The sequence below is a fragment of the Dipodomys merriami genome, unplaced genomic scaffold, assembly GCF_024711535.1.
Source record: "Dipodomys merriami isolate MVZ:Mamm:240054 unplaced genomic scaffold, mDipMer1.0.p SCAF_2, whole genome shotgun sequence".
NCBI lineage: Eukaryota > Metazoa > Chordata > Mammalia > Rodentia > Heteromyidae > Dipodomys > Dipodomys merriami.
The window spans coordinates 31,945,803-31,969,725 of NW_027203381.1; the positions used below are offsets into that span (position 1 = coordinate 31,945,803).

General features: G+C 38.7%; 1 protein-coding gene across 1 annotated transcript in view; it reads left to right on the forward strand.

Annotated features, from left to right (window-relative positions):
* Garem1 (GRB2 associated regulator of MAPK1 subtype 1) overlaps window positions 1–23,923 on the forward strand; it is a 176,009-nt gene that overhangs the window by 114,023 nt on the left and 38,063 nt on the right. The window contains exon 3 of the mRNA XM_070029371.1: window positions 22,164–22,294. Coding sequence (XP_069885472.1) covers window positions 22,164–22,294 — 131 coding nt within the window. The remainder of the gene's footprint in view (window positions 1–22,163; window positions 22,295–23,923) is intronic.

A 23,923-nucleotide genomic window follows, 5' to 3' on the forward strand; every position in this document is an offset into this window, starting at 1 on the left:
ATTTTCACCTCATTTGTTTGTTTGTTTGTTTGTTTGTTTGTTTGTTTATGCCACTCCTGGGGCTTGAACTCAGGAATGGGACACTTTCCCTTGTTCAAGGGTAGTATTCTACCACTTTAGCCACAGCTTCCTTTCTGGCTTTTTGGTGTCTCCCAGACTTTCTTGTTTGGGCTAGTTTGAACCATGATCCTGAGACCTCAGCCTTTTCAAGTAAGACTGCAGGCATGAGCCATTGGTGCCCAGTGCTTTTTCAGACTTTTTAGAGCTTCATCTAAGCCACTAGAAAGTAACAGATATTTTCCAGGGATTTGATTTCCTCATCACAGTACTAACCTATGATATAGTTTTGTCTCATCTCCTACTTCATATTTTTGTCCTTCCCTCTAGATTTTCCCAGTGACAAGTCTTTTCACTATACAGAACTGTTGTCATTACTGTTTCAAAAAAAATGAAGTGTAAACACAAGAAAAACACTGCCCTGATTATCCAGATTTTTAGCAGTTGCCATTTTTTAGCCACCTACTCTGCATCAGGAGTTTCACTAGCTGTTTTATATAAATCAGCTTAATCTACTCTTATTACAACCCATGAAGTCAGTGGCTAAATATCTTACTTTATAGATGAAGAAGGTAAATTTCTGGGAAGTTAAATAATCCATTCTACCATTTGCTACTGGTAAGTGGAACCCATCTGGTCTGAAGCCTGAAGTTTTGGTTGTGTCATGCTCTCCCTCATTACAGTCTTCTATTGACATGATTCAGGTCTAGGTCTGCCCATGACCCATATTCAATTTTTAGCCTATTGAAGTATTTGAATGGAGGATGGAACAGATCTGATGTGGATTGAAACTGTGTACACTGTATACTCATTTTAATGACAAAAATCTCCACATTTGTATTTTTAAAGCGATTGAAATGTTTCAATAAAGGATGAAAAGGTGTCAAGGAAATTAAGATATTTAAATTCAACAAGTACTCTTAAGTACTGGTATTTGCTAAGCACTATGGTGGTTGCTATCCTATGTCCTGTTTAATATACTTTTGTAAATCTTCCCAAGCCTTCATTATAGCTCATCTGCAAATAAGAAAACTGCCTCAACAAGAATAAATTATTTAGAAAAGGGTGTAATTCTCACTGCTGTTCCTATGGTCCCTCTGCTGCCCCTCAGCCCATCAGTAGCCCAGCCCATTGCTTGGCATTTGCATTCTCTCCCTTGTGAATTTCACCTAGGTCAGCCATCTAGGCAGAAAGCATTTCCTGAATTGTCACTAGAATTGTTTATGGGAAATGGTGCATCTAAAGAAGGTCTCATATTCTCCATCATTAGCATCTATCTTAGCAATCTCTGCTTTTCAGAATTAATTTCACAGAAAGTGATGAAGTTATTTATCAAGCATTTCTCAGAAATAAATACAAGATGGATACATGTAGTTTAAATCAGGACACCTCATTACATCTGCTCTGTGTATTTAAGGAATCCAGAGGTAATTGGACAGAGTAATTGTGTTGTTGTTTCTGAAAGGTTTCACTAACATTTATTTTCATTTGTGTTCTATCTGAGCCTATAATTGCTAGAAACATTCTCCCATGATGATTAGTTCCCAATCTAAAATAGATGGTTTCATTAAAGATAACTATAATGAGACCAGTGAGGACCCAAGCTGTGTCCCTTAATGATAGTACTACCCTCTTCACTTGCAACTTGACCATGTGTCCACAGAATGGTATGAGTCAAAGCCTTCAACCTCAGTCTATCTGACAATGGCATTGCCTTTAAGGTCCCTTCCAGATTTAGCACTCTGTAATTCTTTGGAATATTCACCAAATAGAAGTTCAGAAATTGATTCTGCTTTCACACTGAGAGAGAAGAATGCCTTCAATTGAATAAAAGATTAGGAGCTGTGAAAAGGAAATGGTTGTCTTGAGTGAGTTCTTTTATTGGAAATCAGCCTCGGACTACTGGACAGGAAATTAAGTTCTTGCCTGGGTCATTAATCATTGTGCTGATCTGAAGATTGGCAGTGGAGAAAGGTGGCTCTTTTTGAGGAGGAAGGAAGGAATGGGCGGAAAGAGCTCTCCTAAAGCTCCGGGTCTGAGTGGGCATTCAACAGCAAAGACAGGGTGATACCAGCCACCCCCTCTTTGCAAGTCCCTGGTATTTTAGTCAGATCTCCTAATAGTCCCTTACATCTCTTACCCAGATCACTTATATCAAAAGGAAGGAAATAGAATACCATTGAGAAAGGGCAGAGAATCGATCAATGGGTAATATTACCCTGCTTAGCATATTAGAGATAATATGGGAAGGAAAAAAACACAATTATAATATTATGAATTTCTATTGAAGTCAGCATCAATAAACCTAAAATATTAGCAAAACCAGGGTGAATAGGGCATGCTGTATTAGAACAGCCTTTGCCCCTCAAAATGACTCCATCCTTGGCCAGGTGCAGTGACTCACACTTGTGATCCCAGCTGGATGGTGGACATCAGAAGGATCTGTTTGAAGCAAGTCCAAAGTTACTGAGACCCCCATCTCAACCAATAGCTGCTTGTGATGGTCCTCCCAGCCATATCAGAAGTTTAAATACAAAGATTGTGATCCAGGCTAACCTGGTCAAACTCTATTCCAAAATTGAAAGCAAAAAGAGATGAGGCTGGAGCACAAGTTGTAGAGTGCTGCCTGGGCTCTGAGTTCAAACCATAACACCAACCCCAAATAAGAAAACAAAAAGACCTGCTCCATCCTTCACTGTGTCCTCTGTATTTCTCACCCTCTTCCCAGATAGAAACCCACTTGGAGGAGACTATTTCAGCTACATAAACATGGGGCATGTCTTTATTAGGCTAGAAAAGTACCCAGATTATCCTAGCTTTCTCTTTTCCCTCCTCTCCCTGCCCTTCACTACCCACCCAACATGGGGCTGTTTTAGAGTATTTGTGCTTTTCTGCTTATTTTTCCTGCAAGGTGAGAAGTCTTGGTAAATAAAAAACTTGGCAGCAGATTGTTATTTCCACAAAAATAACAATTTTGACATCTCAAGGTGTCATGTGTCTCAAAGCTGTTCCCAGTAGAGTCTAAATTTGCCTCTGGGCTTTCTCATCACTCAGCAGGCCCACCAGGGAAATTTGCTGCCCTGAGGATACAACTGACTAAACCTTCTATAAAACTCTCTCTTCTCTTACAGATTTTTTTCTGATGGGAGGGTGGCTAAATTGGATTGGGAATTGAGGTATTTGGCTCAGTTATATATTGTGTGGGTTTTTTGCTCTTTCTGCCTCTCTCTAGACACCTGCTTCTTTCTGACTGGGAGTTCATAATGTTCTTAACTGATCAGTGTGCAATATGGTCCTCTGCACCTCAGATTAATCCTACTTCATTCATCCTCTTAAGTGTCCCCGACTGGTGGCATGGTGGTGGTGTTCACAGCAGTAGGACAGGTGTCACACATCTAGCCTGCATGAAGATCTGTGTCTTCTAACTAATAATAACTGCTAACTAATAATAACAGGACTTATTTACACCAATGACAAGTACCTAACAATAACTTCCAAAATTAGGAGGGGGGGAAACAAGAGCAACAACAAAAACATGAGGATATAAATGTCACTGTCAGCTCAGGAAGTGGATTTGGAGCAGCTTGTGATGTGGAGGATGAGATCTGTTGCCATGAGCCGCCTCTTCACAGGAACTCACACAGGCTTGCAGGCTAGGAAGCTCTTTTGAATTAGAAAGAGTAGGCTGGGTATCTACTTGTTGGCATTGTATACCTACCTCAAGAAGTAACATACACTACAACTTTTTAAAAATCATTATCTTTAAGTAGTTGTACAAAGGAGTTGCCAGTTAACACAGTATTTATGAATGCAGTGTGTCTTGATTGATGTCACCCTTTCAACATTCTCACCCATCCCTCCTTTACCCACCCCTTCTCTCACTTGTCTTAATTTGTAGGATATACATTGAATTTACTTCATTTGTTTATGCCTCTCCCCTTGACTCCACCCCACTCCTTTCAAATAACCATTTCCTGGTGTTTATTTTGTTGAATTTTTACTTTGCCTTTCTAAGGTGTTACAGTTTCAGTTCTCTCTTGAATCTACCATATTTCAGTTAATGCATTTGTAAACACTTGCATACCACTCAGTGTATTTACTTAAAAATCATACGCTCATCCTAGCTTCTAATATGAGGAAAACAGACAACTTTTTGTCCTTCTAGGTCTAACTTACATCACTTAACATAATTTTTTCCAGATCTTTCTGTGTCTGTAAGTTTTGGACCCCTAACTTTGAACTGGATCACAACAGTGACTGACCTGGCCTTGATCTTAGTTGACACTGGCCTGGGAACCTGGCTTCTAGCATCATAGTAATTTCTCATGGTCAAGCTTGTGAATCTTTTCCATGTCTGCTTCTTGACTCTTTGTAACATTGCACACCAGCAAGAGCTATCCTTGAACTCTTTCTCCCACTCCTATGATGTTCCATTCTCCTGGCCTTCATCCACCTGCTCTTCTTCAGTTCATCTTCACTGTGTTGGTCGCAGACTCAGCCTGTTATTCCCTCTGTCTCTCTCTTACCCTTTCCTTCCTCCATTAATATCTCTTCCTCTCTTATTCCCCTCTCCATCTTCCCACAACTTCTACCGTAAACTCCTCTTGGTTTGACTGCTCTTATTCTGTTCCAAAGTTCAACAACACTATACCTTCTTCTTCCATCTTGTCAGCCTTAATTTCTGCAAAGGAAAGTATATCTTTTCTCCCCTAAACTTATCCCTACCCTGCTGTGTCTATTTTTGTCATTTTCATTACCGATAGCCTAGGCCATCAAATTGATCACTAATACTCTTTTTCCGTTGAGCACTATTTTGTGGAAGAAGTTCAAGTGGATTTATAAGACAGAGTTGCCAGGGATCCAGGCTGCAAGCTTAGAAATGATAGGTTCCATCTGTAAACCACTTGGTACTAAATCCTATGCAAGACATTTTTCTAATTTACTCCATGTGGTCTTCATAGTGTCCTATCAGATGATAAGAGGAGGGCCCAGGCTCTGCACAAGGATGGGAAATGGGTTCAGGTACTACTTTTCCTTCCTCCTCCTCCTCCCCTTCTCCACTTTTTCCTCCTCCTCCTCCTCCTCTTTTTTCCTCTTTTTCTTCCTTCTCCTCCTAAGACATCCCAAGACCAACTCTCCTTCAGTATAGGAATTTAGCCCTCCCAGATGTTACTTGAGTGGTCAGATGGAGCCCACAGTTTAATAAGACTTCCAGGTGATTTGGATGCAACTGACATTTTGGAACAATAGTATGCAACTTCCTTAGAATTTAATTATGTGTTGCATTATTTGCTTGTTTCATATATTATTTTACCTCCAGGATCAGACTGTAGTTCTACTCTTTGGCTCACATTCACATTTTTACACATTAATCTTTAGTTACATATTTGGATCAGTTGCTGAAAGTCATTCCAGTTAATTTTCACTTCATTTCTTTCTTATGACTAATAATTTCATCTTGATCTGCTTAAGAACAGCATATGTACAGAAATGTCAGATTCCTCACAATGCCTGAAACCAGGTGCGAAGTTACTGTTGGAGGATGGTGTAGTGTCACACAGGAAGGGGCATGACTCCCAACCATTCTGGGTTTTATAAGAAGAGGAAGAAACAGATTTGTTTGTGAATAGCAATGCTTGGTTAAGTTGAAATTAGGGTTGATATATCTGGGGTATTTTTTTAAGCAGTCTTGGCACTTGAACTCAGGGCCTCTTTGTTCTCAAGGGTAGCACTCTATTATTTGAGCCACAACTTCTGGCTTCTTCTGTGTAGTTTATTGGAGATAAGAGTCTCACGGACTTTCCTAACCAGGCAGGCCTTTTGATCCATGATCTCAGATCTCAGCCTCATGAGTAGCTAGGATTACAGGCATGAGCCACTGGTACTCAGCTCCTATATGGAATTTTGAAGGCAGCTGTTTTAAGGAATATTTTATATCCCTCAAACTTAACTGTGTGGCTTATATGGCACTCAAAATGTTTACTTCTTTTCCCTTTTTTCCTCCTTCTGTCTTTCCTTCCTGGTACATTAAATAAGTATTTAAAAATGCCAGCCTTACGTTTACTCTCTACATATCCATGGAATTTATTTTCTTCTATTTCATCTCAGTAGTATATATACTCCCTTCCCACTCTGTCATATGTAACCATTGCATTGTGTTTATTGTGCCTTGTTTTTGGATCATTTTTTGTTTGTTTGTTTGTTTTGCCAGTCCTGGGGCTTGAACTCAGAGCCTGGGCACTGTCCCTGAGCTTCATTTGCTCAAGGCTAGCACTCTACTACAATGTCACAATGTCACTTCTGGCTTTTTCAGTTTATGTGGTACTGAGGAATCAAACCCAGGGCTTCATGCATGCTAGGCAAACACTCTACCACATTCCCAGCCCTTGGATAGGTTTTTGCCAGAGTGCAATATATATGTCTCTCTCTGTCTGTCTGTCTTGAATGTATTTTAGCAGTATTGGGAGTTGTACTCAGGGCATTGCACTTCTAGGCAGATACTTTTTCACTTGAGTCCTGAGCCTAGACTTTTTTCCTTTGGTTATTTTTGAGATAGAACTGGCCTGAGCAGGAGATTTTCTACACCTCTCATGTGGTTTGAGATGAAAGCTTTTATTTGTTGTAATGGGATTCTGTGAACTTTGGTATGGGCTGGCCTTGAACCATGAACCTTCCAATCTTAGCCTATCATATAACTCCCATGTGGGATAATAGACATAAACCACTGTGTTCAGCTTATATTTTTAATTTGTGCAAATTACATTGTATTCTAAATCCCATGTTTTTGTCCTTTTTTTCTCTTCATTCAATTTATTTCATTAAACATCATTTGAAAAAACCATTCTTGTTTGAAACTCCATTCTTACAATGTGTTCACCTGGTCTCCCAAAGGAGGGCAGCAAAAATGCTGCTGACATGAATATCTTTGTATCTCCCTGTGCTCTGTATGAACATTTCTTTGGAACTTATATGTAGGAGTATAATTTCTGGGTGTTAGAAGCATGAGGATTTACTTTGACTCGATGCAAAATCTCTCTTCAGTGTAGCTGTCCAACAAGATTCCTGACCTCTGTCAGGAAATTACAAGTTTGTGATTGTAACAGTTGTGAAATAAGAGCTCTTACTTTGCCTTGTTGTACTCTTTGAGGTTCTCTTCACATGCCTCCTAGTCTTTAGGCTGGCCTCCTTAGATATGCTCCTCCACTGTCATTTGTAGGATTTTACAGAATTCCCCCCCACACCAGTATCTTATCTTCTCCCTTCACTTTCAGACTTTATAATCATCTTCTGTCTGTCACCTGTCAACTTTTCCCATACTATTCGCAAACAGAATATTTAATAAAAATCCTTGCTTTGCCTTAGTTTCTGCTTACAAAGTCCATTTTAGTTCTTCTCCCTTGTTAGCCAGTTTTTAACCAAATCCAAAGACTAGTTTAGTCTTGTCGAGTATGTTGTGGCAGTAACTTAATTACATAATACTAAGATTTTTTTCCCATTTACCTAACCCTCTCTGTGTTTATTCAACAGAAATGCTTCTGTAAGTTAAAATAGCCAGAGCCCCAGAAGAGTAAGATATGTCCTAAAACTAGTAAGAACATCACAAAAAAAGATGTCAATTCACTCTGAACCCAGCCTCCAGAAATTTCAGCTAGACTGTCAGTGCAAACACAGTGCATAAAGAACTTTGTTGACCCTGTCTGTTCTCCCTGTAGAGTATTGGCCTCAACAACCAACATAAATTCAGATTCCATCTCACTCTCTCCGATAATGATTTACCAGTTTACCAGTTCTGAACATTTTGGACTTCTGACTTGTTTATAGGGCACAAAAATAAGTATGATAATGCTAAATCATACTTGGGAAAATTCAAACCTATATATAAAAGAAAGAGAAAGGAACACAAAGATTTTTAAGCATTTTTCTGCCTTGGCATACCTTTGAACACTGCCTTGTACAGAATAATAAATAAATACATGAAACTGTTATAATGGTTTTGTTCTGTTTTGTGTTTATACTGGGGCTTGAACTCAAGGCCTACGTGCTGTCCCTTCACTTTTTCACACAAGGCTGCCATTTGAACTTACAGCTCCACTTCTGGCTCTTTTGCTCTAGCTGGCTCCAAACCATGATCCTTAGATCTCAGACTATGAGCCCAAATGAATTTTTCCTCTTTTAAGATGTTTCTGTCAGGTATTCTGTCACAGTGTCAAGATAAGTAACTAATGTACCCTTAGTATACTATCAGAAAACACAGTTGTTGACTCAAAATTGATCTTTCTAAATTTCCAGTCATTTTTGTTAAAAGCCTGACCTTATACTAGAAACAAGAATTATTTTTAAATCAATTGATGATGTACAGTGTGTTCGTAATTCCATCATTACAGAGGTTGAATCAGGAGAATTGTGAGTTTACGGTTAAGCTAGGCTATATAACAAGGTTATCAGAGAGAGAAAGGCAGGAATGGAGGCAAAGAGGAAAGGAGGGAGAGAGGAAGCAAGAAAGAAGAAAGTGAAGAGAAAAGAAAGAAGGATTTTTTTTTTAAGTTAGAATGTGTATCCCTAACAAAGTCACTCCTCTGTAAAAGTACTTTTTCTCCCCAGCCTTTGCCATCAGACATTCCTGCCAGTGTAGCCCTGTTTACATAACTGCCCTCCTTGGATGGAATGTTTTACTGAGTACCATCCTACACAGGCACCACAGCCTGTTTAACATGGAATAAGGTCAAAACCTAAAAGGTACTTGAGAATGCCCAGTAAGTTAGATCTGTGCTGAACAAAAGTGGAAGCATTTTAACAAAAGTGAAGTATTGGAGCAAGATCAGGGACAGTTCGCCAGCAAATACTAAAGAAAACAAAAGAAGAAAGAGTAGCTCTTTTGTGAGAAGGTGGAAGGAAAACCACTTGCTGGGTTTGGGATAGGCCAAAGGTATGTATTTGCTATTTGACAACAAGCACTTTAACAGAAATGGAACTACAAGTAAAAATAGCAATGGCATGGCTGTGTGCTTCTCCATTGTTTAATCAGAGATTCTGAAGGATTTGGCAAAAAAATATATATATATATATGGAGCCCCCTCATATACATATATATGTATATATACATATATGTGTATATATGTATATATCCATATGTACATATCCATGTATATATATCCATGTATATATATATATACATCTATATGGATATATATACATGGATATATATACGTATATATATCCATATATATATGGAGCCCCATTATATATGGGTTTTCCTTTTTTTTTCTTTTTTCTGCTGCTTTGATTGATTCCTAAGCAGTGTAGGACTTGAAATTCTTTGTCATGTGGTCACATATACATTAATTATATTTTAAACATGAGACATTGGACTTGTTCATTCATTGAGGAGAGAGTTAACTAGATAGCATGTCATGAGAGTCAACACTTCCTATTTCCCAGTCTGTGTCCCCAAACTGGTGTCCAGCCAGGTGGTTGCAAGCTGCTCTAACTATGCTGCTTTTCTTCTCCTTTCTTCCTATCTAACCCACAGCACTTGTGCCATTTCTGTATCTGTCAAATTTAAAATACCTTTTGATATCTCCAATTCTGTAGGGAGGAGCTATTCCAGTATTAATATAAGAAGCTAACACTTTTTTCTATCCAGCAGCAAGAAAATTAAAATAATATTAAGTTGCTCTCCATGTTTGGGGGGTGGGGAGAAGACCTGGCCCTAGGGCTTGAACTCAGGGCCTGCACATTGTCCCTAAATTTCTTCTGCTCAGGGCTAGCACACTATGACTTGAGCCACAGCTCCATTTTCAACTTTATGGTAGTATTAGACATAAGAGTCTCACAGACTTTTCTGCCTGGGCTGGCTTCAAACTGCATAGCTCAGCCTCTTGAGTAGCTATGATTACAGACATGAACCACAGCTCCTTTTCTTTGATGACAGTGCATTTTCATGTCACATTCTGACCTCCCTTAGATAAATACATTCACTGAGCCCACATCCTGTGTCACTTACCTTGTTAAGCTCTTTATGTGTGTTTATCATCCTAAAAAGTCTAATATTGCTATTACTAACCCATATTATAAAGAACTGGTAAGCAAAAGCAGTATAAAAGTTATGACAACTAAAGTTGCATGGTAAAAGAGAAAGCCTGGATTTGAACTCCAGAAATGCATGCACTAACTGCTGCACAAAGTTGTGGAAGCAAAAATAATAATCGATGATAATCCAAAGCTCACCACCTTATTTTGAAAGCTTAATCATTAGCTTGATTCTAAGTGATACATCTTCTTTTTTGCCTATTATTGTAAGAGCCATGAAAACAGGACACATGAACCCTGTGCTATCTTTCTTTTACTCAGCTATTCTGTCAAATGTAAGACTCTAAGGAGTTGCCTTGCTTTAATTTTTTTTTTTGAAAGAGGAGTTTCAGGTTAATAGCTAAGTTTAAAGTACAGACATTTCCCATGTATTTTGTACTTCGACATATACGTAGTATCCCATAATATCAACATCACATTCTAAAATGGTACATTTGTTGTAAACAATGAACCTACAATGGCTCATTTTTATTATCCAAAGTCTATAGTTTATACTGGTGTTTCAACTTGATGTTGAACACTCTATGAGTTTGAACAAATATATAGCAGACATGTATCATATATGCTGGTACAGAATATTCTCACTACCCAGAGAGTCCTCTGAGTTGTACTTATTCTTTTCCTTTAATGCCCTTCCCTTGAATCATTTTACTAATCATTTTCATCTCCATAGTATGATATCTTCACAGTATCATATAGTTAGAATTATAATACATAGCTTTTTTAAGATTGGCCTCTTTCACATACTGCATGCATTCATTTCAGCTTTCTCTTTTTTTTTCTTTTTTCTTTTTCATTTAAGCTTTCTCTATGTCTTTCATAACTACTTATTTTGCTACTAGTAGCAAATAGTAGCTAAAGGGCTAGAAAGGTGATTCAGTGGTAGAGTACTTGCCTTGCATGCATGAGGCCCTGGGTTGGATTTCTCAACACCACAGTGCCAGAAGTGGCACTGTGGCTAAGTGGTAGAGTGCTAGCCTTGAGCTGAAGAGCTGAGGGACAGTGTCCAGGCCCAAAGTTCAGGCCTCATGACTGACCAAAAAAAAAAAAAAAAGCAAATAGTAGCTAAAGAATTTAGAGAAGATAGGAAATGTACTCATTACCTTACTCATGTAACTGTAACCCCTCTGTACAGTATCTGTACAATAAATAAATTAATATAAAAAATTTAAAAAAGATGTATTCCTAATTTTTCCCAAAATACAATGTAAAACCTATATGATTTGTTTTTACTAGAGTTCAATGTTTTAGGCTAGTTGATTTATTTTCCCCTGTCTCCTTGATAACTTACGTGTCTTCCCTGGAGCATACCTTTAAGAAACTATTACTTTACATGGAATTTTAGTCAATACAATTTTGGTACAAAGATTAAAAATGAAATCTCCTATAATCAAGGCACTTTTTCTCCCTAATGAAAACCACAGCTTGAGCAGCTGCTTATATTATTGTCTCTCCTCTGTGGTCCCACTGGTGTGTGGGAGTTTACTGTTGGGCTGTGGAAAAGGGAACGAATAAGAAGCCAAGAATGGGGTCATGTTTCAATAGAGAAATAATGGTGGAATGTTAAAATCCTTGAGTTTGTTTCTCACCCTCTCCACTCTTTGGTCATGCAGTTTGGCTTTTTTTTTCCTTTTTAAATACTTCCATAAGGCATGAGGGAAAAGCCTATATTAGAAGAATCAGAGTTTTCCAGCTTAAACTTCTACTTGAATTCGAAATGGCATCTTTTCTGTTTTGCCTGTCATTGTAAAAGGCTTTAAAATCTATCTGTATTATACACACCCATATGTTACCCCCTCTGCACTGGTGTGGTATTTCTTTTCTTTGTCGGGATTGTGTTTGTGTCTGATGTCTTTTTTAGTGTCAATTTCTATGCCTCATTTATTTTTTAAGTTTGCACATCTTTCTCTCTCCCTACTTCCTTTTTCCTGCTCTTCATTTTCTATTCATTTTTATGTCCCCCTTCACTTTCTATGGAATATAACTTAAAATTCAGCAAATAAAAAATTTAACATCTTTAATTTTTCTGCACATAAATAGGTCATTTGATATTTCTCCAAAAATAACCTAACTCAAATAAAATTGCTTTTTACATATTGGAACTTTGATACCTTTTTTTATGTAGGTTTTTATTCTTTAACAGAAGCAGCTGCTGCATTCTGGCTTTCAGCCACCATGCCAGACATTATAAAAGGGTGGCTAGGTTCTGATTACACAGAATGAGGTGAATCCCTGTCACCAAGCCTTCTATTCTATGCCTCAGTCACCCATGTCATATCTAAATGAAAATATACGTTACCATTTAACCAATTGCCAGGGTCACTTGGGGGATTAAGTGAGACAATCAGAATAGACTTTTAAATTCTGCTAAAGTGAAATTCATTGGCTACATAACATCAAATGATCCTTTTCCTTCTAATTTTTTGATATTCTTCCAGTAGTAGGCAAAGCACCTCATCTTGTTGATCTCATCCTAAGGAGGTGTTGATGGATTTTAGAAGCAGCATAATAGTGGTGGATTTGGATCCAAACACAAGTTACAATTCTGGATTTCCTACTGACTTGGCTCTGACCGAAGCAAATTCCTTAATCTCTGTGGACTTCAGTGTCCTCACCAGTTAAATCTCTAATGCTCCACGCCCACTCCCTGGATTGTTCATTGGAGTGATGTGTGTGAGAAAGTAAACTGACTGTAAAGAATCATCCTGGGATGACTCTAGCCAGAGGGTCAGGCTCTTTCTTTTTCATTTTGTTTTTCTGAATCTGGTTAAGATTCTCTTGAGAGAATGCTTGTTTGGTCTGTGCTTCCTCTCTTCTAAATCTTTGTCACCACTTACATTGGACACATTTGGTCTTAAAAAGTCAGTCAGAATACATTTTTAGACTTAGGCCAGTATAAGGAGCATGGATATGCCCAGTCTGAATACTGGCAGCAGTATAGGTCTTCAAGGAACTTGTTCATAGTGCTTATCCTTAAAGTTATAAAAAGAGGCCTTCCACTTCAAGTCTGTGGTTTTAAGCTAAGGAGGAGTAAAGTATTCAGTAGGCTAGATTTCCCAACGAAGTTTTTTGAATATTTCTTCACTAAAATCCACCCACTGCCATGTGACATCAACTAGATCAGTGATGTGTCAAGCCCTTGGCCAGTCTACATCTACACCCTGCTCGCCTTGGCCAGTCTATATCTACACCCTGCCAGTCTACATCTACACCCTGCCAGTCTACATCTACACCCTGCTCTCCTTCAGAAATACAAAGTGGTCCTTGAAATGGAGATGATTTTTTTATTTGAATCACACACTAAAAACTTGATGTATTTACATAAAAACCTCATATTATCCATTTCTGGGGATCAGCCGGTGCTAGGAGAACTAGGAGGTCACCATCTATACCTTTTTATCAGTTTTACCAATTTATAAGACTTTTCTAAAAGGTCCTATACGTATTTGAGTTTGAGGCAGACACACACACACACACATACACACACACACACACACACACACACACACACACACACACACACACACACACACACACACACACACACACACACAGAGAATGCAATTCCCCTTACTTGAAAACAATAGGAAAACAATTTTCAGCGTATTGAATAGCTTGGTTAGTGAGAACTTTCATCCCAGAGTGATTGTTTTGAATCTAGGTAGGTCCAGTTAATATTCAAGAATGTAGTTTCAGAATGGAAAGTGACAGTATGATCCCTTATTTTATACAATCTCAGAGAAATAGAAGTACCACAGCTTTTTTTTTTTTATGATGGTCATTTTACTGATTTTTTTTTTTACTGTTCTTTGGGTCTTATTCCTGTTCTCTGTAGTGATGTAGTTTTTTGGCCTTTGTGCTGAGATGTGTTTTTTGCCTTTGTTGGGAATTCTCCCAATTACACTTCAGCTCTCTTCTCTCCAAAACCATAATTTGAGAAACAAACTAATCAGATTTTAGATTAGGAAATATCAAGTTGTATCTTAAGTCTATTATTATGTTTGAAACTGTTTTAAGATTAATACAAATTTTACTGGGCTCACACCAATAATCTTAGCTACTTGAGAGGCTAAGATCTGAGAATAGATAGCAGTTCAAAACCAGCCTGGACAAGTAGAAAAGGTCAGATAATGTGAAGTCAGGAAAATGAACCCTTAGATATGTATTTTAATGTTTTTTTCTTTCATGCATGGGTTTCTAAAGCATTTATAAGATTATCTCTTTGTTGCTTTGTATGTCCCTCCCCCACAGTATAACCCCTGCTTTCACTATATTTGATGTCAGTATAACTTGTGGAGGAGATGGGGAAAAACCAGTTGTTTAAGGATACAGGTGGACCTGTTGCAACAATGAGAAGTACAAGTTGTCATGTCCAAAACGAGCTTTACAACGTCGGTGCGGGGGGAGGGGGGGAGGGGGGGAAGGAGAAGGATTGGGATTGGGGGGGAGGGGGGAGGCTGGGAAGGAATGTGAAGGGTAAACAAAAGGAGGAGGCTGCAATGCTTGGTAAGAAATGTACGCATTATCCTGCCCATGTAATTGTAACCCCTCTGTACAGTATGTTCACAAATAAAAAAAAAAAAAAGCCAGCCTGGACAAGAAAGTCCATGAGACTCTGATCTCCAATAAACCCCAAAAAAGCTGGAAGTGGAGCTGTGGCTGAAGTATTAGAGTGCTAGCCGTAAGCAAAAAAGCTCAAGGACAGCACCCATGCCCTGAATTCAAGCCCCAGAACTGGCACATGCATGTTCATGCACGCGTGCACACACACACACACACACACACACACACACACATACACACAAAGATTATAAAAATTCCAACAATTAGTAATAGAAAAATGAACAGAAAATTCACATAATATAAATTACTTATGAAAATGACTATATCCTTGCTTATAATAAAAGATTTGTTAGAATCTCAATGGTAAACTGTTTCTCAGAAGAGCCATACCTTTTTAAACTTTGTGAATGAACTGTTAAGAAAGGCATAAGGAAATGAGTTGTCTGAGAGAGTAGTTAGATACAAACTTGCACTTCGTTTGGCAATATGTGTATCAAGAAGAAGAATGCCTTTACCCTTTAGCCCAGCAGTTCCTTTTTTAGGCAGTCTCCTACCAGTATATAAGTATATTCATTTCAACAGCACTGTGGCTACAGAAAATTGAAACAATCCACCAATAAGGGCTGGTTGAATTAGTTGTTATGGTGTAGAGGTATATATGGTTTTAGCAACTCTTAAAAATGAGAAGTAATTGTATAATATGCTACCAATTTTGGAAAAGGTAGCTAGACTACATCAGATTCTACCTCTGGACTATGGATGAAAGGATTAAGGATGAGTAAATGGGTTTCCTTGTACTGTTAGTGGAAGTGGACATTAACATAAACTTTATACAACATAATGTATTGCTCTTTGTTATTCAAAATAGCAAGGTGATACACATTTGCTACCTGGCAGTTCCTACTTGTGTGTGTTCTGCCCTGCATAAATACACCAGATTAAAAAAATGCCTGAATACTTTTGGTATTACATCTTGATAATAAGTACTGATTGTTGCCCAGCTTTATTTATCTCCTAAGAAGTGGCAACTGCTTCATTGTTTCTGTTGAGAATTGTTCATTTCTTCACATCTGGAAATGGTCCAGTGGTTTTAAGATTCAGTTCTTTGAACTACCAAAATTGTATTTCTACACAGCTAACTTGAAACCACCCAACTTAATATTGGTGGCCTGTCTGAGAGAGGCGGGGTAAGTTTGTTCACTCAGTCTGTATTTAGTAATGCCTTGTTGATATGACCTGTAGGTCCCACACTGACTAACGTGGCTCTGTCAGCTTTCTGGGACTTTCTTCGCACAATCTTTTGATTACTTTCACCATTCTTAGTGCCCTGGTGTCATTTTAGTTGCTTTTTTTTTCTGTATGGTTTGAGGTTGGTTTTGACAGCATTTGTCTGTTCCCAGCAGCAAGGGAGACGTCAGTAGTAGTGTTGTTCACTTGAGTTATAGTCCCACAGATGGATACTGCAGGCCTCTGCTCTTATTCCGATTCTTTTTATTTACACACATAAAGTAGACCACTGTGCTGAAGGAATGGCAAGCAGTAAAACCGTGGCTGTAAAAGATTTACCACAGGCCATGCTCATTTCCAGCAGTAATAGGAACGAGTGGAGCACAAATCATGGAGAGTTCCATCCTCACTGGTTTCTGCAGCTTTGGATTCCCACTGACTGGTGATCAAAACTTCCTGGCCAATAGCAAACTTGACACACCTGCACCCCACTACCTCTCTTCGTAATTAGCAACATTTGTTTTCATTTTCATTTTTGACACATGGTCTTTACTGCTAAGTAAAAGAGGTGTTATTAGGACAGTCCCTTAGCATTGTACTATGCTCTTGGCTATGCTTGATGTGTTATCCAGTGGCCACTTTGTCTCTGAGACCATCTTGAGAGGCAAAAATAAGGAATATATTCTAGATGACATTCCTTACCAGAATATTAATTATGAAATCAAGTTTTAGATATAACATAAATAAAGCATGGATCTTTGCTTTCTAAATAGTACCTTAAAGTCACTTAGATTGTAATCGGCAAGCATGTCATTGGTGTTGGATTTGTTTCTGGGAGTTTCAGGACCTGGCAGATGGATCTGCTCTCCCATGGAGAAGTTTTATGAAATCATCAAAGCTGTCGAAAGACAATGAAACTTCCTCCCTCTCCAAGAACAGAGTTTGACAGTAACATCTCACAACAGATGTTTCCACAAGCTTCAAATGTTTATTTGGTGGCGCAAAAGACTCTGTTATTCATGAAATGGTCTGTTAAAAAATTAGTTCCTCTGCATGAGGGTTGTGGGAATATGTGTTGTGTAAATTGATTTCTCTTTTGGCAAGGGACTGGTTCTTAAGTCATCCAGTCCCTAAGGTTGGCCTCTAACAAGTTCCAATTTCCAAGTCACAGTGGCAGCAGTCACAGAGAATTTACCAATGCCATAGCCAGTATCTTTCCCAGACTATGTCAAGTTGACTAACCAAGGAATGTAACATTTGTTCTTAAAGAATAGAAGCTGAGTAAAAGTTCATAAAAATTTTGGAAAGGATGGTGAGAAAATATCAGCATTTGTGTTGTCTGATCATTTAAATTGTCCTCCTAATATAAGTCTGCTTCTGCATCTTGCACTTTTGATTTTAGATATGTATTTAAGGGAAAACAGCTGTTCTAAAATCAACAAGGGCAGCTTAGGATTGGCTTCAGGAACCTCACAAGAAACCATGGTGTGACTATTTAGTTAGTGGGGATGAATGGGCTGGTCATTTTCACTTCTGCTGCCTTGTTTTGCCCCTAGCCTGATCTGTACTTTCCAATTTATCCAGCAGGACAGAGGTCAGCAAACTGTGGCCTGAGGGCCACATCTGACCTGCCACATGTTTTGTAAATAAAGTCTTACTGGAGCCTGGCTGCTGTCACGCCTTTGCATGTTGTGTGAGGCTGGTTTTGCACATCAGAGACCATTTAGTCCAGAAAGGCTAAAATACATACAGAACAAGTTTGTTCAATTCAGCCAGAAGAAGTCACATGTGACTATTTAGATTTTAAAGTCATTTGTAATGTAAGAAATTTAAGTAATTAATTTTAGATAACTATGTGTTGCCTGGGCTAGCCTTGAACTGATATCCTCAAGCTCTTCGTCCCCTGAGTAGCTTAGGGGTATAGGCATGAGCCACCAGTGCCCTTATTAGTGTCCTACTTCTTTTTATCTGTGTTGGGGGAGAGGGGCTGGGAGCAGTGAGGCTGGAACTCAGAGTCTCTTGCTCTTGCTTAGTTTTTTTCTGTTCAAAGTTGGTGTTTTACCCACTTGAGTTATACCTCAACTTCAGGCACTTTCCTGATTAATTGAAGATAAGAGTCTCACATTTTTCTACTCAGGCTGGCGTCAATCACAGTCCTCAGATCTCAGCCTCCTGAGAAGCTAGGTTTACAGGCATGAGCTTTCTTTTATTATTATTATTATTTTAATGTGGCTGCTGGGGTGGGGAGAGCATAATTCAAAAGTTTTAGCATCTGCCATTTAGTGTTTGGTGTATGTACAGATTTCTTTATGTTAGGAATTTTTTCTAACATATTTGTCACACATTTTAAGTAAATTAATCTCATTCATACTTCTCAATAGTTGATTATCATTGGCAGTTTTTCATAAAAGTATACCTGGTTTCATGGCAAATGGCTTGAATTGTCTTCAGGTTTCAAAAATAAAATTTCATATTTACCTAATAAATTAAAAAATAAACATCACAATTATACATAACCAGAAATATTGGCACAAATATTCAGTGTCTCTTTAGGATGTTCTAGAGATCTGACCAAGTGAACCTATAAATTTTATCTTTTACCCTAATATATCCTATTGCAATGCTGAAGGATCATCTGTTTAATCTTGAAGGATACTTTAGCATTTATTTAACCTAGTCTTTGGATTGGCTCCTGAAAAATATTCTTTGAGGTTCCTGGTAACATGATAATGATTTTAAGGGGCCTGGCTCTTCTTCTATGGCTTTCGAACTAACTCCTTCCAAAATAAAGAAAACACAATCTCCATCACAGCTGACTATCCATTGATAACAATCTTTTTTCCCCACTGTTTCTCTTCCTTCACACTTAAATTCTTGTATCCCTCTTTGCCAGCTCAAGGCCCATAGACAGGCAGCATAACCTCTCACATGCCTGCATCCTGGCTCTTTTGCCTTCTTTCACTTCTCATGCTCACAGTACTGGCCAAATCCAAATCTTTACTTTGCATCAGCCTCTGTGTATCTTACCTTGGCTGGGGAAAACATGGTCATACTTTCTGATTTCACTCAATTCAAAACCATCAAACCCTAAGCAGGAACTTAATACATCCTAGCAGTCTTGTGATGTTACTCCCTATGACTGGACTTTTGACAATCTTCTTTTTCCTTAGTCCTCTGCTGCCTCTCAACCAGTAACTTTGTTCCAACTTTGGCTAGAAGAATTTAAACAGTAAAAAGAAGATTCTGTGAGCTCCTACATTATACTATATCTGGTGTAGTTACAGAAGGATTGTCTGTGCTTCTATCTGGAGGCTACCATTACCATGTCAGATCCATCCTCTCTGCTCCTGTAGTTAGCTCACACACAGACTGATTTTTTTTTTCAGTACTGGGGATTGGACTCAAGGTTTATGCTTACTTGAGCCATACTTTCAGACCCTTTTTTCATTGCTTATTTCTGAGGCAGCTTGTCACTTTTTATTCCCCTGGACTGTCTGGACTGTGATCCTCCTACTGGTGCTTTTCGATATCACTGGGGTAGATAAGCATGTATGTGTCACTGCACCAAACCACTGTTCTCCCTTAGAGTTGGAATAACAGAAGCATACCACCATGCCCAGCCATTGCTTGTGATGTGTTTTCCTGCAAACCTCTTCCCTCCACCTCCCCACTACCTAGGATTACAAGCTTGAACCACTCTACCAGGTGCTTGATCCTTTCTGTTAGTCATTTCCATCAATATCCAAAGTATCACTCTCAAATTATATCAAGGACAACAAAATGACCCCCATCTAACTTCCACCTCCTACCTGTAGTCACTGCTTCATGTCCCTTCTCTCTATACCAGTACTGCCTAAACATCATCTGAACAGAACTTAGTTCTGTCAGGCATTTGGTCCAGCTATCCCACTCTCCTCAAACTCCCACTTAAATCTCACACAGTTGTGATCTCATTGTCCCATAGCAGCATTCAGCATTGCTTTCAATCCTTGAAGTACTCAGATCTCCTGGCTTCCAGGATGCACCCTCTCTTGGTTTGCCTCTGACATTATTCCTGGCTAGTCTTCCTCAGTGTCCTGAAATGTATACCTTAGAATTACTTCCTACTTATACTCAAAACCGTGGTCAGCATTATCATAAAATATCATAGCTTTAAACATTGACTATATGGGATGACATAGACAAGTTCATTATTTCCAGCTGGACCTTTCTCCTGACTTCTCATTTATACATCCACAGATACCTTCATTGTATTTTATATCCAATAGACATATGTCCAGACTGATTTCTAGTCCTTCATCTACTCTAAACCAGCCCAACTCAGTTAATGGCAGCTTTGTACCCTTGATTGTTCAGGCCAGGTTCTTAACACTTCTCACCATTTACAACCCCCTGCTGTCTTATACTTAAAGATTACAGGAACCTCCTGATATCTCTGCCCCCATGCCTTGCATCTTAACAGTCATCCCAACATGGCAGCCAGAGTGAACTTTGTTGGTAAAATCACTTCTTCTTCACTCGCTCTTGACATTCTTTCTCTTCCTCTTGCCGGTTTCCCACCCTATTCCAGTCACACGGGAGCATGCCGAGCAAACATTCATCTACCTGAGGGTCATTATCTAGTCTCCTGCCTGTATATAGAATTCTAAGAACTCCACTCTAGTTAGCTACCAGCATCTTTGTCCTTTACCCACATCCAAGGTCACTAAATCAGCTTTATCCTGTGGCTGTCCTGCTCACACCATTTTCCCCCTCTGCCCTAATTCAATAGCACATCTTACCCCACTCACATCCTGTAACCTCTTTGATTATATTTACTGTCTGTCTCTGATCCAAATAACTTTCAGGAAGACAGTGATTTCTGCCTTTTTCATTGGTGAATCTAATATAATGCCTCTAATCTAAAAGACACTTAATAAATGTTTGCATATAATGAAAGTTTCCTGACACAGACACATTCTCAGAGATCTTCCTCATGATATTCCTTAATTTGCTTCTAAGAAAAATTCAGAAAATACCTACTAACAAGATAACTCTACTGTGTCTTTGATTTGATTACATATGGTCTTTTATGTTAAACTGAAAACAAACTCCTCTAGACTATAGCAGCAGTATTATTAATATTGAAAATGCACAAACAACATAATAGGTTCTTGATGTTTTTAGGAATACATTCAGAGTTCTTCACAAATCCCCCAAATTGTACATGCCACAATAGTGTAATTGCTGGCATGAATTTCAATCAAAGGAAGCCACAGGGAGCCTTATATGTCATGTGGCTGGTAGGGGTTAGTCCCTGGAACCAGGCTGACCCCATAGACCAGCCTTTCAGCACATTGGAGCCTCTGCACATTTGTTTACCATCACACTCAGATAGCTCTTGAGCCTTCATTGTTTCTTGTGGATAGTTGAAACCAAGAATTTGAATTCTGTGAAAGCCAAGAGTCCATGATATTATTTTCTTCTGTGTTACTGTTCGTTTTGCTGGTCTTATTGTGGTGCTAGGGGTCAAACCCAAACTTGTCTGGCTTGCCAGACAGGTACTCTCCTGCTGAGCCACAACCCTTGTCCTTATTTTATTCTATTTTAAATACTGACTTTAAAAAATTAGTTCTTCCAGGATACTGGGACTTGATTTTAAAGTGTTATATGTGTTCTTTTTTTTTTTTTTGGGTCCGGTCGTGGGGCCTGAACTCTGGGCCTGGGCACTGTACCTCAGCTCTTCAGCTCAAGGCTAGCGCTCTACCACTTGAGACACAGCACCACTTCGGCTTTTTTCTTTTTGCTTATGTGGTGCTGAGGAATCGAACCCAGGGCCTCAGGCATGCAAGGCAAGCGCTCTACCACTGAGCCACCTTCCCAGCCCTGTTATATGTGTTCTAATCCAACTAAATGACAAGATAACTTTATGTTAAAACACAAAATCCACAGTAATTCATAGAAGGTAAGTTTTCTCTTGAGATCAGATCACACATAAGCAATTTTAGACCTTTGACCATAAACCCTTAATGTAAACAGAAAAAGGGAAAAATATATGCTTGTTTTTCAATATGATATATATGTGTATATATGCTCTAGTTTAACCCTTCTGTCATGATAACTCTTTTTTATGATGAATAAAGTTCTTTGATAAAAAGAGTTGGTGGAAGGAAAGAGGATGTTGTCACCACAGTGACAGCTGTTCAACATAAACATCTTACGTCTCTTCTGTTTGTCATGTATTCTAGGGCAATTCAAGCTGCTGGAACAAGACAGAGATATAAAAGAGCCGGTGCAATACTTCAACAGTGTGGAGGAGGTGGCTAAAGCATTTCCTGAACGTGTATACGTAATGGAGGAAATAACATTCAACGTCAAGGTAGCTCTTGAAGACCCAAATGTTTGCCTTCACTAAAATAATTCAATTTTCTAGTCTGTATGTACATAGCAAGTGCGTATCTGTGGTGTTCAGAGAGTTCCATTTCTCTGGAAAGCTAATTAATGTCAGCAGCCAAACTGCATATATGATAGAGCTGACTTGACTCCTAATTACCTTCCGTATTCATTAGCATTATCTTTTATTAGAACATAAAACTGATACGTTCAAAAATAAATTTGCTAGGACAGATCAAGGACATTTTAAGTTTATCAGCCTATATTAATTTTACCAAAAAGTTTCATTATAACATTTTCATGTACGCGTATAATATACTTTGTCTGAACTTTGGCACATTCTGACCCCCTCCATTAATCTTAGAAGACTTTTTTTTTGTAATTTGGACTTCATTTCCTAATGTTTAGCATTTGTTTGACTAGCTCTTCTGTGAGACTGGTTTTCTGCTTATGATGAACAAATATATTAAGTTTAAAAAGGAAAAACAAAAGGCTTATAGAGCTTATTCTGAGATCAGCATGTATTCATTCCATTCTTTGTAGACTGTCTATCTCAATATATGCAGAGAAAACTGATAAACAGAATCTTACCGAGAGAAAAGACAGATAGTGTTTGCTGTGCTTCCTTTGTTTTGCATTCTTAAAGGAACAGCACATTCCCCTTTAATATGTTGAAGGAGCTCCTTTGACCAGACTTGCTGATGAAGCAGTGCCACTAGCTAGGTTCAGTCATGTTGCCCACACATCTCCTACATCAACACTCACAATTACTATCAAGCATTTTAGACAGTGTTCACATTGAAAGGATTTTCTGTTTAACCTCTTTTCTACAGGAAGTCCAGCTAAGCGAAGTTCTCTGAGAATTTCAAGATTTAGGGAGGCAGGATTCCTGTTTCTTAGAAATCTATGAGAACAGGATACAACATGGTTTCTTGGCCCAAGAATGCACCCGTGTCTTTGTGGGTGAGTCACTCTACCCACATTCTTCAGGAAAGGAGGAGTACCCAGGCAGCCTCCTGATTGGAGAAGTGGCTCTATTGTATTGGCTGTCATTTTCACTTCCAGTTCTGCAATACAGCAGTGGTGGTCTACTTCGTGTAGTCTATTTTGTTAAAGTGAATCAGATTTTATATTTTGTAAAATGTTTTACTAGGTAAATTTCACTTATATAAAAAAGTCTCGGAAGTGGCAGTGTGGCTCAAGGGGTAGAGCGCTAGCCTTGAACTGAAGAGCTGAGGGACAGCGCCCAGGCCCAGAGTTCAAGACCCACAACCAACACACACCCACACACACACACAAAGTCTCTATAATTTTTAATGCCTTCAGTGTCTCAGTATTTTTAAGTCATCAAGACAGCCCTCTTTCATTTATATTGAAAGTATGTGAGAACATCTTCATTTTTAAATCCCAGATTCATTAATTCATACATTAAATCTGTGTTTTCTAGCTGAGCACTGGTGGCTCACACCTGTAATCCTAGCTACTTAGGAAGCAGAAAGCTTGAGGATTGCAGTTCAAAGCCAGCCCAGGCAGCAAAGTTTATGAGACTCTTATCTCCAATTAACCACCACAAAACAGGAAGTGAAGCTGTGGCTCAAAGTGGTAGAACACTAGC